The 18314-nt window shown below is 34.9% G+C and overlaps 1 protein-coding gene across 1 annotated transcript; it reads left to right on the forward strand.

The window, feature by feature from the left end:
* The first annotated feature begins 5576 nt into the window (after positions 1-5576).
* LOC107194110 (allatostatin-A receptor-like) lies at positions 5577-17128 on the forward strand. The gene is made up of 4 exons (XM_015583677.1): positions 5577-6016; positions 8566-8695; positions 12558-12818; positions 16880-17128. The coding sequence occupies exons 1-4, from the start codon at positions 5577-5579 to the stop codon at positions 17126-17128; spliced, it is 1080 nt and encodes a 359-aa protein (XP_015439163.1).
* Positions 17129-18314: the final 1186 nt, after the last annotated feature.

Consider the following 18314-nt stretch of genomic DNA (forward strand, 5'->3'; position numbering starts at 1 on the left):
AAAGATTAATCGCACGAAAATAATTGAGTAAAGGGGTGTACGTTTTTTCTATTCCAGTTTAGTTCGTTACACGTATAGGAGGAGTGGATAACTTTTGTGCCGCGAAGGATTGAAATGTGTTCTTTGACGTGTACAATATAGTTTGTTTCTTACGTGGGTACGGTGTCATGGAAATATGGCGAGCAATGGAACGTACGAGAAATTGAAAACTGAATCGTAATCCTGTTTCGTGTTGTCGACGAGACGTCTGCCAGTTTCGAGAAATGAAATACGCAGATGCAAACGGTTTGAAAGTCTGCTGGACAACGAAAGAGCCTCGTATGGCGAGGAGTTACATTCAGTTTAAAGCCGAATATCAAGACCTGAGAGTGGTGTGTCGAAAAAAAGTTTGAAGATATTTCTTGAGGAATTCGTCGGTTGTTGCAATTCCTTAGTTTTGCCGCCATGGCGTACTTTTCCAAGTATTTTCGTAATGTTCTAAATCGTGTTATTTAATTCAGTGATTTTACTCTAGGGAATAATTAATTAGAGTGCAATCTTTTTGGGATTTTTTTTACAAACAAATCATGACACTTTAGTATCGAGTTTTTTGTATACATAGGTATTTATTTATTTTTTAAGGAAACGAAAAAACTGAAAAGATTCTTGGTCAGTATAAATGTGGATATTACGTATCCAGCATACAAGAAAATTATGGAAAATTTAAAAAAAAATAGCACTTTGAAGTTTGAATATAGATTTTATTGAAAAGAATCAGGAAAAAAATTAATTTTTGGAAAAGCTAGTTTATGTGGTAACGGTACATTTACCGAAAGTGTATGTACATGAAATATGAAGTTGATTTTTCAATTAGAACTTGAAGTATCGTGTCAGTCATTTAAAAAAATATGATTTCGAGAAAAACGCGTTTAAAGCTTTATACATTTGCACGTTGCGAGTTGTGTGTCGTCTTCTATAAAACATTTGTAATTTCATTAAGTTTACGAATTTGTACAAATCTTTCTGTACAGATTCTTTTCACAACCTATACTTTTAGAGAATGAAATAAAAAAAAAATCGATTTTTCGAAAGGTCTAAACCAGAATACCCTAGAATACGTAATTTATTGTCCACTGATTTGAAGCCATTGTACGAATGAACGCGATTTCCTTTCTGTACCGAAGGACACTATCAATCTTTCGTGTCGTCGACTTTCGATAAAAATATCAATGGACAACAATGATCCCGATTTCGTCGGGAGGTACGAATGCTTCACGTTTCAATGATCGTTGAAATGGTGGCCCAGATGTACAACGGAGTTATAGAATTCTACTAACGTCGACTTAAAGAATGAACTTTTGAAAGTCCTTGCTGTTATGAAACTTCTGAATAACCGAGCTTTCATACTTCGTTGAATATGAAGAATCGTGTTGAGATTTATTAGATTTTTTTACGAGGCTCGTGTCCATGAATAATACCTCATTTATGTCTCCGTCGGAGTTTTCTTTTTTTTTCTTTTTTTTTTTTGATGTTACGCGTTGCATACAAAGTGTGTGGTTTCGTCGTGAATTTTCATTATTTATATTTGTATAAGTGAGAACAAGGATTAAATAGAGCACTCTTTTAACGGAGTAGTAGAAGTGAGGATCGCACACGTGCTCTTAACGTGACTTGAATTTCTATAAGGCACTGCGACCAGTCAAACGCAACCTAAAACGGATCAATTTCTATTTATTTCAGTTTCAATTGATACAGTCATTACGCCTTGAGGTGTTGCATATAATTCCGAAACTACCGTGATAATTAATCGGAACTATGTTAATGTTAATTACATAAGGTACGATGCACGGTAGAATTGTTTAAAAAAATATACTATAATACGTCAAACATTAAATACAGCACACTGTAAATTGCTGAAGTTTTGTAGCGACAGTATCCGTCGGTTTTTCAGAAAACGGCGTTCCAATTTAGCATAAGAAAGGGCCCTCGACGTTCTATGCATTCGTTACCCAGCTGAGGGCTTTCTATTCTTATTGTAGCTAAATATATTTCTCTCGGTAAGGTACATTTTATGTCAGAAATACTTTTAAATTGTTAGGAAATTTTCATTTATCTCGAGTTCCGTTAGATATATACAGTTAAAAAAATGATAAAATAATCTGTGAAAACACCGCCTTTGAATTCATTAAGTATAAAATATTTTGGAACGATACCTAATAGAAAAACAGAAATTAAAAAAGGCTTCTGAGATCGTCGACTAAAATCATGTAGACATTTTGTTACGGTTTATTTCAATCTTAATGATGTTGTAAACTTTAATACAACCAGTTAGAGAATCACGTAGTCGCTGCAGGACATCTTAAATAATACGCTTCTGTTCTAACAGACGGCGAGTGATTTAATTAGAACGAACTTCTTAGTGTCCAGGTGTGTTAACGATGTTCATGAATATAATTACAAGTGTAAAGTTTCTTCCGACATTATACAAGCATAATAATGAAGACTGAGTTTTAATAAAGATTGTATTTCCTTTATATGTAATAATCGATACAGATGTAATCGAATTAAACTGGAATATTTTCTACTTTGATGCAATTAAAGAGTCGCTAAGTATAATCAAACGATTTCGCCATTAAACAGGAATTGCATTGTGATTTATTATCCTCCATCATTTTTAGTTAGATTACGAATGTTGTTTAACAAGCTAGATGTTTCTTGCATATCTGTATTAAGGGGTTATGCCTACTTGCGTGATCGAACAAAGACATGTACTTTCGGAATTTATTTTTAAAAAACTTGAGGACTTTTTCAAACACACGTCGTTTTATTCGAAACATTACATTTTAAAGTGCTTATAGTAATTTCTTCAATGCAAAATACGAATAAATAGGGGAAATATCAGCGATCTCCTGGCAGCGTTTTCATTTTTGGCGGTTTACGGTGACCACTGTAACTTCGAGTTCGTTTATCTGAAATAAAAAATTCGAGCAAATTTAGTTAGTACATATATTAAATTATCTAGTGCCCGACCGTTCATAATCCTGAAAAAAACTGCGCAACGAATTAAAAAAAGCCACGATCAGGCTATAGATTTGTATATACAGAATGAGTCTACCAAAGCTGAATCGTCTATTCCAGGCCCATTTAGTAGGCCCTCAGCACTACTTGCAGCTTCCAAAACTCCGCTTTGTGCCTGCCTACGAAGCGTTTTTGCCTCTCGAGTGCTCTGTTGCGCACGGCGATCCGAAATCTTGATGCGCGCAGCATCTTCCCTTTTAGCATATCGGTGAGCATTCGGGCCAGTGCATGCTTCTATAGCATGAATGATCTTCAATAATACTACAGTGCCTTCGTTAAATATACCGACAGCAATATAAGCAGCTAATTTGATGGGAGTATTGCCACTCGGTGTAATTTTTGGGGTAATCTTCCATATGAGTTGGGTGAAATTTTCATTATTATTCTGCGCGAAACCGCCAACGCATCGTTCTAACAATTTAGTTTTATTTTTTAACAATTTAGGTTTTCGTAAATTGGTTTGATTGCCGTTAAAACATCTTTCGGTAAAAGCTTGTAATTATGCGTGAACGATTTTAATGTGTCCCCCACATTAGCGTGCTGTCAAGCGCACCAGAATGCAGCTTCAGTAATGGTAATACGTAGACCTCATATTTTCAACGGATCCACAATTTCATCGTATTTCTCAATCGTAGTAAACGGTTAATTTATCGATCATTTTTCCCGTTAATTTTCCCTTGCCGTCGAGACATTTGTTTTGCTGTTTACATTCTCGTAACCTACTGCTATATCATATATGTATACTATGAAATAGAAAATGTGACATATCCGTAAGCCAGCGAAACTTCTGTGCACCTTTCAATCCTAGGCCTAGAACTCTCATTGTAAATGTAAAACGTCTATTTATTTCGTACGTATTACCTATAACAGAGCACGAAAGAATATTGCAAGCCGGGCATGAATCACACAGGACTACAATTTTGAATCCTAGCCCTTTACACTGTTTACAATTGACAAAGGCGGAAAGTGTAACAAAGACATTTATATAATTTAAAATTCTATACTCAACAGAATTATCTTGAGGCACAATTATCTTCTCTTGCATTTTAATATTTTTTCCCGATGTCCTAAAACTACATCACACACAAACAATATTGGACTCACAGGTTTTCCTTTTAGTGACCTCGACTTACGCACATTACCAAACTTTCTTAACTCTCGAGATCCGTTTTTATCTGATCGACCCATGGTGGTTTAAAACTCAGAAGATTGCAAAGCGATAGAGACTGCGATAGAAAGTTCGACTGTACTGCTTGAAAGCTTGGTGTCAACTATTATATTACTAAAAGGTCCATTATTCTTAGTACGTATGTATTACATAAATTGCATTGGGCAGTATTTATGACTCACGCATCCGTAGAAAGGGATTCCTTTCGTGCACGATACAGCTGACACTTTATATCTGTTCCGAAACTTCCACGGCCATATACTTTAAACGGACGTAAAGCCGTCAATTTTGGTCGGATCAACTTCAAACTTTCACACAATATTTCTAAAATGATGTACTGTAAGAAAATATTAAAAGCCCAAAAATCGATTTTCTCCAAATTTATATACATATGTATAGGTAGATATAACCCCTTAAGCATAGCATGCAATTTATATCGTTAATATTTTTGGTGAATCTTTCGTCGTGTAATCGCGAGTAAAATAAATTGATTAATTAAATTGAACAATATTCTGGTTCTTAAATAAACTGGAGGAGTTTCTGAACAATTTTGGAATTCTCTTATAATTAAACGAGGCAAAGCAGTTTTGTTTATTGAAATATTGGGACCAATTTAAACAGTATTTATGTGTTCGAGTGTTAGTACTGTTAATATATTCCATTCGTTGAATTATTGTTCTTATTAAAGAATGCTAAAAAGGCTGCTCTTTACTCATCAACTCAATTTGTGTTTTACATTACGAGAAACCGGGGGAAATAGTTCGTTATACGAAACGTAATTACATTTATGTTATATTAGCTTCAGCTGGAAATGTATTCATTACAGGCGTATATACAACGAATAAAAAATTAAAATCAACATCTACCGGAACGAGGAAAGTCAGCATAAACTCGAGCATATAGAAATGGGAAGATTTATTCATTTTTGAAAATCATGCGAGTAACAGAACATTAATGGAAAAGAACGTACGATAGAATTACACAATCCCAAAACAAATCGAATGTCAACAACGAGGAATTGTTAACAATGTCACGACCAGTAGAAACGTGTCGTAGAACTGAATAAAAAATCTCAGATCAGATAATAAAATACAAATTGCTACATAAATCCGACATAAATCGTACGAGACAACTGGAACGAAGGTTGCCTCTCGTTCTAAAAATAGCCTCGTTAAACAGACCAGGCTCCAGCTAGAATTTTTGTAACAGACTGAGATACCAATTTAAGAGTACTATTCAGTACAACAGCAACATCTCGAATGCGTCGGTGAAATTGTTCGAAAATCCGCGGGAAAGAACAGTGTCGTTGCGATTCAGCGTCAAATCAAATCGTTCCTCGTTGTGATACATGATGCTTCAAGAGATGGAGACCGCCTGGGACAACGTTCTAACAAACTTCACGACAACCTCGAGCTCGTTGCAGAACAACGTCACGCAGAAATCCGTCGAAGACTGGGATTATAGTTTCGATCGTCAGCAAGTGGAGAGGATCGTAGTGGTGGTGGTGCCAATATTTTTCGGGATGATCGGTATCCTTGGATTCGTCGGTAATTGCTTGGTGGTCACCGTTGTCGCGGCGAATCCGGGGATGAGATCGACGACGAACATTCTGATCATCAATCTTGCGGTGGCCGATCTGCTGTTCGTCATTTTCTGTATTCCGTTCACCGCGACCGACTTCGTGCTACCGTTCTGGCCGTTTGGCAACATCTGGTGCAAGATCGTTCAGTACCTTATCATCGTCACTGCCTACGCCAGTGTTTACACTTTAGTCCTCATGAGCCTAGACAGGTGAGTTTATGTTTCATAGAAGATTCCCTTTTATCCTGCCCGCGATGCATTCAGGGGTTTTGCCACTGTGAAGCCCTGAAAACTGTCATTCTTTGGGAATTTTTGTTCAGTGAACGAAATGTTCAATATGTGTTGTTTATCAATACAACCCTCCCTCAATTTTGTTACGAATGCTATGGTTAGATTTTCTCCTAGACCCTTAGTTTTTGAAATAAATTGAAGAGTACCAGTGCCCTTTTCACTTTCATCATTATTTAAACATATTTATATGTCTATAATATAATAACAATTTACATTGTTTTGTTCGCGAGAGTCCAGAGAAATATTTTACGTCAAAACTAACTGAATAACTATTACCGTAAAATCAGAACACTCTTCCAAAGTTGAAAAATTGCAATTTAAATAAAATGGATTTTTTAAAGACCCGGACGTGCTGGAAAGAAACGGTTTCTTCCAGATTTGTATTCAGCTCATACATATCTATCAGAAACGTCTCTTAAGAGTTATATGGTATTTAACGCGTTGAACAGTGTAACAGACGTGGTGCAAGAAATTATTCAATAGTTCGTAATATTCGAATGAATCAGTTCTGCTTATGAATCTTACATGCACTGAGAAATAAACCGAGTGCATGTACTGTCAATGTGCAAATTTCATGATACGGGAAAAGTATTTCTCTTTAAGAAACGTAGTTGAAATAAACTTCTAAGTAGACGGTGCATATTTATGGAAATTCTCGTTTTTCTAACTCTCATACTGTTACGAATAATGTGCGAAGTTCGCTAAAGTTCTTCTTCGTCTCTGTATTCCACGGCTGCAAACAGTATAAATACATAAAATTCGCATTCCACGTACATAAGCAAACGAGATGGATATTCAGTAATCCTTTGATCGTCGGCAATATGATGAAACGTACTCAGCGAAAGCTGCTGTATAACAAAACTCGATTCTCAATGTAACACGCGGGGATGCAACCCATTCCTGCCCCATAAATATCAGCAGTATTTCCGGTTACATTTCCAGGTTACCCGCGTGCCGTAGTAGGTAATACCGGCTACAGAATCACGTGCTGCGCTTGTAAATGTCACACGTACGGAAGAAATCTTGACTCTTTTTCGAAACGTGTGATACGTTTATTTTCTATTTCGTGGCAGAATTTTCTTCGGGTCGTATTGCGTTCCTTGTCTTCGATTTTATTGCCTATCTAGAGATTTTACTGCCTATTGCAGGGACGCAATGATTGTTCTGTCAGTTGTTCTTCCATTACAGACGACAGAAGCTTTGGGATTTCAGCAGTTTTTATTTATTCCGTCGTTTCCACGTTTACTTCTGCATAGAAAGTGTGAATAATAGAAGGACTTTTTGGTAAAAGTACGTCCCCTGAGGGAGTCAAGTCTGAGGTTCAATTTGAAGTACATAAGGTGTATCGTACAGTTAAAAACTTATTCTCGAATTAGTTAATAAATCATACGTACCTGTTTCAGCCTTGGTATAGTTTCCGTGTCCATGAGCTTACAATTAACAACTAGGTTAATCGCGAGTCCTCAGTAACCTGCATAATTCAATCTGTTGGCTTTTATCCAACTCAATTACCATGAATGATTGTCCGTTCATTGCGCTGGGTATATAATTCGTGGAACATTTTGGAAATAAACATGTTCGTCACACCTGATCGGAAAATTATGAATAATATTGACAGGTAAACGTTACATCAAAATATTCGATGCTGTTCTTGTCATTTTAGGAACTATACGCGTCTATCGTTTTATGTAATATAATTATAACCAGAAGAGTATACATTACCATTCACAAGTGCCTGGTCACAGTACATACAATGTCGATGTTAGTTAGTACGTTGCTATTTTTCAGTAAATAAGACTATCATTTCGTCTGCTATTTACAGAATTGAATAACTTCTTTGGGTAATTTTACAATAGCATCAGGACCTCTTATTGTTAATTTTTCTTTAGAACTTGAATTCGCAATCTCTGCCACTGTTAAACTTTTATTAATTCTAATCGAACGCCTGCATTGTCTTCCTGACATGCTTTTTTGTTTCATATGACTGATATTCGTCTAAACGCATGAAAGTACAACGGAAGCTAGGAAAAGACAACTAAAACTTTTTCCTTTTGTATACAGCGTGAGTCAATAAGAACTACAATATTATCTCAAAATAACGCGTTACCTATTGATTGTATCAGAAAACGCTTTAAATGAATTATGTAGCATTTTTTTTAATATTACAGTTCGAATATTTCTTATATATAAAGATACTTACCGAATTCGTCTTGAAATCCTCTAACAGATAGGCGTAAAAAAAGTATAGGTGCATTTGCAAAAAATTAAAGGTGACCTTGAAAAATCATGAAAAAAAAGAGTTGACAAAAAATTTGCTATAATCACGTTAAAGCTCTCTTGAAACCATGCTATACCTAATAAAAACATTTTCGATCGGACTGCTAATAACAGAGTAATCTCTACTGATCACGATTCGTGGTTCACTCTTAGGTATCAATCTTATAGAAACATGCATTTTACTGTTGCAGGTATTTAGCAGTAGTTCATCCAGTCACCTCAATGTCTTGGAGAACCGAGAATCGTGCGATCCTCGCCATTTGCATCGCCTGGGCGATGATCTTCGCGATCTCTACGCCTGCTCTTGTTGTTCACGGAGAGGTATGTGATTTATATAAGTTTTTCCAAGTACGGTATTCTCTTCTTATAACTGCACTTTATTGACCTTTTCATCGTCATGCTGCTAACTGAAAAGAAATGGGCTTACTTACGCCCAGTCAACTGTAAGAGAAAAAGACAATGACAATTCGGAGAAAACAATAAAGAAAATTAACATCGGTCAAGAAAACTGTCGTAGAATCATAGCCACTGCTCTTTATAATTGCGTTGCTAGTGCCAAACGGTGTAACTATACAAAGGGAGTACTGTAAATTTCTTTCAAATTAGATATCATTACAACGATTTGTATGTAGTACATGTATTTATACTTTCGATCAGTACAACGATTAATATTCGTTCTGCCCATTTGAATACGTTATTTATTCACGCTTTTATTGTTTTTATGGTAAACACAAATTTTTTCACTTTCTTTCGTCTTCCATTAAAGGACATTCGAATCAGAATAAATATTTTCAGCATTTTATTGTTCCACACGCAGCCAGTCACAGTTTGCTCTGAATCGCATGAATGTAAAAAATTCTGTCCGGTTCAATTCGATTACTCGTTATGGATCGTATTGATACGCGCAACGAGTGGATTTCGATACTATAAAATGATTTAAGAACTCAATAGCCCGAAGAGCGCGGTATTCGACATTCCGCTTTTCGTTTGGACTCGACGGGAACCTGTGAAAAAAAAAGAAATACCGAAATGAAAACTGCACTGGGAACAGAAGCGTACGGTCCGTTTCATTTGTACGGGGGAAACGAGGATCGCAAAAATCACTTATTCAATACTTCGCTCTAATTAATACTTGGAAATGTCGGGGAAGAAAGTGATCGCCAAGTTGCTGCAAAACTAGCTCAAATTGAAGTCGATGGGAGGAAGACCCACCGATACCGTCTATCCCGTAATTCCCCAATGACGTTTCTCACGGTAATTACTTTCGAATGAAACGAACGGAGCCATCCAAGCAACTCTAATCGTTCATACTCGACGTTTGATATAAAGCCCCGTAAAGGTACAAGTAATACGTCTCAATGGTTCTTCTTCCGATTGCACGGGTCGTGATTAACCCTCTATAACCTAAATTAATGTTTATTATTCAAAATAATTTTTTTTGTATAAAATGTTTTTCGAACACGTGAATCTTTTCAATTTTTAAGGTTTAATTTTTTTTAAAACTGGTTTTTTCTCAAGATCACGCTAACCAGTAGTAAATCTGCAAATGTGTAGCCAAAGTGTAATTTTCAAATTGCATTAGTCAATTGTGAAGAACAAAATATTTTCATATGTTTAATAACGGTGAAACTATTATGTGATTTCAAAGTTACACCAGCCAGTAGAGGGTTAAACAATTTTACAGCCTGGTAACGATATCGTTTTTGTTATATTCTCAGACCTTACCTTTCAATCGTCACTTTTGAATAAGATAGTAATTTACATTCTGTTTGCACTGTGGAAAACCCAATCGATGTGTTGATGAGGATAATTGTAATGAATATCCACTTATTAGTAATTGATCAAGGTATTTTCGGTTTATGTTGTTGACAGTGAAATGACAAATATTAGCGATCATATGGCCGCATTCTCGCGTATCTTCTGCAAATATCGTTGAATTCTCTCTAAACACAGAACTCATTATTTCATATTATACGATTTCAACGGATCCAGTAAACGAGAAGGGTACAATAATCTATTCATACTGAATTACGATTGTATTTCAGGTCTGTGTATGTAACGCGTGTCATTTGTCACATCCACGCAGATTTGCGAACAACGATTTGCAATTTGTAAATCTATTGAATGTGCGATGTGTCATAAACGAAATATTGGTCAATACGTGCTCCGTAATATAGAAATCCTGGTACCAAATATGCAAAAACCTCCAGACAGCTGGGTACAATAGAACCTTGATTATGCGAACTAATATGGAGACAAAACCATTCTGATAAATGGTACTTTCGGCTAGTTTTGGTCTAGAAGATTCACAATTTAATATATCAATAAAAATAGATGATACGAACAAGAAAGCAAAAATTGTAATATCCCCCCGGATCTTAAAAGCGCTCACTGTCGACAAAAACCATCGAAACACAATAAAGTTTCTCAAATTAGTTAAATTATTCAAAGAAATATAAACCAAAGGCAAAGCATATTGTTCCGTAATACCAAAATATTAACGCAATGAATACAATAATATAGTATATAAAACAACGTATATAAAAAAAAAAAATAGATGAAAAAATATCATCTTTGTCCACTCGTTCCGTGTTCCGATTTCATTCTGCAGTTTCTTTTATTTTTACTTTTATCCTTTGATTCGGCTTTACTAAACACTGACAACGAAAGTTATCGAGATGTTAAATTAGTTTTGAAAAAATAATGTTTGGAAGTTATAGGACTCGACCTCCTAAAAACTGAAGTAAGCATCACTCGTCCGGAAAATTCAGCATCGGCCAGAAAAATGACGTTAAAGTTCGTCGTAAGCAACTCTGCAATAGATATACATATACCATATGTAGATATACATATATAAATTCAAATAGAAACAAAATAGAATGTTCCTCTGAATTTTTTGTTTGGCGGCGCAGAAAATTCTAAAAGGTCGTTCGATCAACGGCGTGGACATTTTGATGAAGGTGAACAAAAAGGCCATGTTGGTGTATTTTGTTTCTTTTTGAATTATTGTATCTACATGTATCCAAAAGAACCTAAAGAGTCAACTAAATTATATAAAGAAATTAATTTAGGCCATTTTGAGAGCTACTTATAATAGACTTTGACGCCATTTTTCTGGCCAATACTGAATTTACCAGAGGAATGACGCTTATCTCACTTCTTGAGTGTAATGTCTCATAATTTCAACCCACTATTTTCTCATAATTAATTCAATATCTGGGTAACTTTTCTCGTGAGAAACATCTTGTAATTTAATGTTTGTTTGGTTTTTTTATTTGACGGTTTCTTAAAAATAATAAATAATTCTTATATAAACATATTCTATAACATTCTTCTACGAAACATTTAAATATTGGTTTCGAACATCGTGTTGTTCATGCAATTCTAAGTTTTCTTACGTTCCGCGGAGAATATTTTCCATAGCGCAACTGATTCGATCACGATCGTGAAATGCACGTTCACCCGACTATCTATTTCTCAACGAGAATACAGCCAAATACCGCCCCTTTGTACAGGGTGTCGCCAAACTAGAGGTACAACCTGAAAGGAAGTGATTTTACATGCAAAAATAAATCGAAAATTTAGAATAACATTTTTTGGTACAATGCTTCGTTTTCGAGATAATCCAAATTTGAAAATCTACCGAATACGCGTGCAATTGGATAGTACTTGTAGCTAACACGTCTTTTCATTACATTCCGTTTCTCCTTATTATCAGTACGAATATAAGAGTTAAATAAATGTTGAAATTTCATTATCCTGGAAATGAAGCATTATGCGAAATAAATTTTATTCTAGCATTCATCTAACATGTACAGTACCGGGCAAATGAACTCGAACACATTTTTCGTTTTGTTTGTTGTTATGGCGATGTTACAAAAGTTCCGCTCTGTGGAGTGTTTACTCTTAGTTCGACGCTAGCTTTCATAAAAGTTACACATAGATACCTACATAGTACAAAATATAAAATAAGTTATATCTATATTTACCTGGACAAAGGTATTTGGACGTTTCATTTACAAGCATAAATGGTAAAAGCTTGTATTACCTCCAAAAGTATGCGTCATCCGAAAAATTGTTATCCTACGATTTTGATTTATTTTTACACGTGAAGTCACCTTGTTGTCGTGTTGTACCACCAATTCGGAGACAGCCTGTATATGTAGATTCGCTTTAGTTTCAGGACATGGATGGCTCGTCGTCGGAGAACCTGACGGCTTGTCGAATCCTACCACAATATGATTGGCCGTTCTTCCAAATGTCGTTTTTCCTGATGAGCTACCTGCTGCCACTGATGCTGATATGCTTCTTTTACATTTGCATGCTCGTCAGGCTCTGGCGCCGCTCCCGCGTCAGCGCCGAGAGTCGACGGGGAAGAAGACGTGTAACGAGGCTGGTGCTCGTCGTCGTTGGCGTTTTTGCGTTTTGTTGGTGTCCTATACAGGTTAGTATTACGCAGGGCTGTTTAACAAGCAACGAAAGCGATAACACTCAACGCCTGGTCGACTGCTCTGAAACTTTTGCGAACATCCTTGCTATACACGAGCATAGATTGTTCGAAATTCTTCTGTAAATTTTGAGTTTTAATTCTTTAGGTATAGAATTTCATGGATGAAGTATCGAATGTTTCTTTTCTATTCAAAATTTTCGTAATTTGCGTATGATTTATTTTTGAGGAGGTGAAGTTTATTCAATGGATGAGATAAATTTCGTTTTAGTGTACGGGAGTATACATTGTAGTAAATAAACGCCGATATGTTAATTGTAGTTTTTACACGAACATAATTTTCTTTCAAACGATGAAAGTGGAATATAAAAGAAATCAAATTTTACCGGTAGTGTCGTAAATGTTATTGATTGGATTAGTTTTACGAAATCCTGATTTGTATAATGAAATATAAATAGTGTGTGAAACCTTTAGCGACGTAGATGGATCATGATGAGAATTAATATTTCACAAAGTCGAGGATAAGTACTGGCATCATTAACAAATATGTAAATAAATAGTACATCGGAGGCTGTGCTACGCGGTTGTAACGAATTAATATTAAATTGCTGTATAATGGGCTAATAACTGTGGTCATAAGTACCAATACGACAACCGTATAAAACATATCATAATCATTGCCTGCATAATTCTGTAAACCGATAAAAAGTTATTATTATTTAAATCATTTCGATTGATTTTCACGTAGCATCTTTTTCCGTCGGATTCTATTAGTTCGTTTGAATTGCAAGAAATTCATGAGACATTTTCATTGCATGGTGCCACCTGAACGGAATTGAGTCCTCGACGATGTACACAGTAATCTGTCGGAGTTGTCGCAGTATCGGTGCCACGCAAACCGCTCTAGTACCCATTGAGTATTGTTGCCTAGGGATTGAAACGTACTCGTGTATGTGAACCGACATTTCGGGAAAGACACTTCGTGGGAAAAATTTATGGCCGATACGAACGAAATGTAATTAACTGCAACGCTGTTCGCGCTAATGGAGATGGAAGATAAATCGCGAAAGGAGATTATTTGGTAGGTTTCGGTAATTTGCTGCGTTCCATGGTTAATTGGGAATATGGTAGGTAGGGGTTTATCGACCGACGATTAATTGTCTAAATATTGAAGCGGTGAACATCGAAGCTAAACAAATGTACAATACCGTCCATTAGTGTTTGGACACTTATAACATGATGCAAATCTGTGAAATATTCCACAATTATTTATAAATATTTTTATACTACATATCTATATTGATTTTTATAATATTATCAAAACTGCTTATATGAAATTGTTATAGAAGGACGTAAGTGATGTTTATTAATGAATAATATCGGTAAAAGTACTATGCCCAAAATTGAATGAAAACGTATATGTTGAATATACTGGGTGTCCGAAAAAGATGGGACCATCCGCAACATGCATATTCCTCATGCAAAGACAAATCGAAAAGTTCTTTACCGTTTTGTAACCTGAAGTAGTATTTCCGAGATATTAACAGTTAAATCAACTCCAATCAGTTGAGTGGTAGACTACACGTACGCGCAGACACAGTCAAGAAGCAGAGGTCAGCGACGTGTGGGTCGTGCGCTTCTTGACTGTGTCTGCACGTACGTGTCAGTTCGTTTAACTGTTAATATTTCGGAAATGGAGCTTCAGATTACAAAACAGCAAAGGACTTTTCACTTCATAAATTTATATTTTCATACAAATTTTGAAAATTAGCATTTTATAATATCAGGTACAGTTTGTAAAAAACAATATTAAATCATCGCGTAACTAAGATCTTTTCTTGTTTCACTGTAAATAAAGAAAGAAGCCTGTTAAAAATTTGAAGAAATCATCTAAATATAATTTGAATACGATCATACAAAGGAATTGTCATTGTACCGATGATTGAACCATAAATATAATTGTTTTAACATTTAAATTGAACGTTACAGATAATATTACTTACAACATGACATGAAAAGTCATGAATTTTATCGACGCCAATATTTAAAAAAGCACTAGAAAATATTCGACAAACGATATTAAACTCCAGGGTGTAAATATTTTATTCATGAAAACAATCGAATCGGGACGCAAAAAACATGTTCACTCATGCAACACAGTATGTAGATCGTTTCGATTTGCACAACTTTTTAACCTTTTGTGTCCAGAAATGAAATACTGGCGAATTTTTTCGGTGCTTCGTGTCTTTTCTATATCAAAGTGAGTGTATAGTATTCAAAGAACAACCAAATTTCCGGAAATCTGCGTTTATTGTGTGTTTTTTTTTTTTTAAATATTTACCTTTGAAAACGAGACAGGAAGCTACGTGGACATAGGGTAAGTGACCCAATTACGAATGGTCTCCGTATTATGGAGTTAACTATATTTCTATAAATTAAAAACACTGTATTTACACAACATCTGAAATAATTTTTTAATGAAGCTCAGTTCCCCTTTTATTCGGGTGAATTAAAACATTTTCTATTGAAACTCTTTAATTTATTAAATCGTATTCTAACAATTTCATTGTGATTCTTCAAACAGTCTAAGCGAAAGTGCTAACAAGTCTCACATGCACGAAAGTAAAGATAAATAATATACTTGCATGGAATAAAATAAAAAGAAACTTATACATACTAAATATTATACTTTTAATAAGACATTCCATAATGGATGCAAAGAAACTTTTCTTCGTTCGTTCGGTATTGTACTAAATGTCAACTATTCCATAAAAAATTCTTTTTGGGAGGTTCCAGAAAAATGGAACTTCCTAGGAAGCTTGAGAAAAAACAATGACCAATAATTTCTTATTATTTCTTAACAAAAACAAGCTCATCGGGCTAATTATCTGTCCGTCATTGGATCGCTTACCCTATTAGAACGGAATTTCGTGGAACTAAAATTTTTTCCATTACGATTCGGTTCTCGGTATTTTATTAATATTAATCCTGCCGATCAAAGGCGAACGATTTAATAGGAAACGAAGGACGATATTGCGGATATTGCTGAGTAGAACGTTTTTCCAGAATTCCGGTAGCAATTTAGCGGTTAACAAGGTTATAGGATGATGTAGGGGACATTTATAGGAATTGCTTAGACGAAGAATTGCTGCCTTGATTGAATGAAGTCATTTCGTACATGTAAGCTGAATGTTTACTTGGTCTATGCTCTGAATATTGATCCAATGCGTATCCTTCATCATTGAACAGAGTTTTTTTAAAATTCCATTTAAGTGCTTTAAAAAACTTACAAGGGAACGTTTGTTGCTCTTACACCAGAACATGAAAAATATTGTGTCTTGTAGTCTACCTAGCCCTTATGAAAAGTGAAAGACCATAGGTGTACTTTTTGTGATTTAGCCAAGATACAGGGTATAAAAATTGGTAAAATGGGCGATACTGTATAAAACGACGATTTACAATAAAACGAAAATGACGAATTAAAATAGAATAAAAATAACTTTTATTTGATTTTTTTTTATTACAAGTTCCCTACAAAAATCAATTTTTTCTGCCAAAAAACTGTATTTTGTGAATATTCTTACGATTCAATATACTAGAAGTGACATTTGTTGTTTCCCAGATTCACATGAGCGTAAAAAGCAAGTCGCTGACGGATCGTCGCATCGAATAGCTGAAGGAGTAGAACAATTGTAAAATATTTGTTGTAATCAGAAGTATAACTATTTTTTTTGCTTGAAATAAATATTACTTACATTATTACAACAATACTGAACTACGTAATCCAAATTTTTAAGGTTTACATCTCTTAAAATTTTTATCAACTTTGATACTCTGTATTTTGGCTAAACAAACAAACGGGCACCTACGGGTTTTCACTTTTAATAAGACCTAGATAGACTACAAAACGCACACAAGATTTTTCATTTTCTGGTATAACAGCAAAACATGTTCCATTGTTACAAATCTTACATTTCCATCTAAATATTTTTTTGTCATTAAGCAATATTTAGTTGTCTGGTTAAGTAATTTGATATTTTGTATCTGTTTTACGAAAGGTGATCCTTGTGACGAAGTCGTTACACGTGTATCCATTGTCATCGACGACGATAATGTTGCAAATAGCGAGCCACATTCTGGCGTACACGAACAGCTGTGTCAATCCCATTCTCTACGCTTTCCTCAGTGACAGTTTTCGGAAAGCCTTTCGGAAAATTATATACTGCAAACCACGGTCGGACCACAACAGACAACTGGGACCATTGACGAGAACTACGAGAGCTTCCAGTACTGGTGACATACTTTAGGTGAGTCATTTTTGTTTTGCTCTCCGCATACGTGAAATATCAAAGAAATTACTAAATGTAAGTCATACTTTGTCGATTTATGGGAATGTATAGAATGTAATTGTTGTAGTTTCCAGTGTTTTTAAAAATTACATCTAAGTACGTATGTTACAAATTATTGGGTCAGTGCAAAAGTTTTGATGGGTTTCACTCTAAAAGAGTAGACTAATAAATTTAATTATAATTGACTAATAATTTAATGACATACATAATGATTGTTTTCCAACTATGCATTTGCAATAAAAATTTTTATTCTAATAAACGAATTGTTGGATTATTCAGTGAATTTGTATAATTAAATTATATTAATAAATTTATAATTTACCATAGAGTGGGATTGACATTACAGCTTCTTCAAACAGATCAAAAATGATTTTTTCGGTATTTGTAACGTTTATGTCTTCCATTTTTTAATTCCTTTTTAGGAGCTCAATTTGAATTTTATTTTGAGCAATAAAACACACTCAATCGCGTAAATTTTTGTTTTAAACAACAACTCACTGTATTATTTCAACAAAACAGTGCTGATTACATCAGCTGTAGAAAATCCATCGAAACTTTTGCACTGATTCAATAGTAGTGACTCTTTAAGATCGAAGAACCTTTCGTGGTTTTTGGTACAAAAGATATTTCGAAGAATTAACAGTCCTAACACTTACAGCATGGCCAGAGGATTTTGAACTTGTATATAACGAATAGTAAATATCTATACAGATCTGCACGGCAAATTATAAAAGTAGAATATTATAATTAAGAACAGACCCACCTACTCACTTTAAGAGACAATTAGAAGTCGACACTTTGAAACCGCTCGTCAATCCTAGCTAAAATATTGTAATTAACATTTCATGGACAACAATTTCTTAGACAGGCTGCAGGACACCATAGAATTTCATTAACGTTTCAACAAACGTAATCGGATTCCAGATTCGGTCGTTTCTTTTTTCAACCAGCTAATAGAATTGAAATGCAAATCGATCTATTTGGAGTCGATTGCGACACCAGTTCCTGCTTCTACTTTCTGGATCGTCACACATTTTTCCTTAGATTTTCTGACGAGAGTGGCTGTCTTAAACTGAAATTTTAGGATAGGATTAATTACTTCGAAGGCAATTAGCCCGTTCATAATGGCGACAGAGTAAAACAC

Source organism: Dufourea novaeangliae, unplaced genomic scaffold (assembly GCF_001272555.1).
Source record: "Dufourea novaeangliae isolate 0120121106 unplaced genomic scaffold, ASM127255v1 scaffold21, whole genome shotgun sequence".
Lineage (NCBI taxonomy): Eukaryota > Metazoa > Arthropoda > Insecta > Hymenoptera > Halictidae > Dufourea > Dufourea novaeangliae.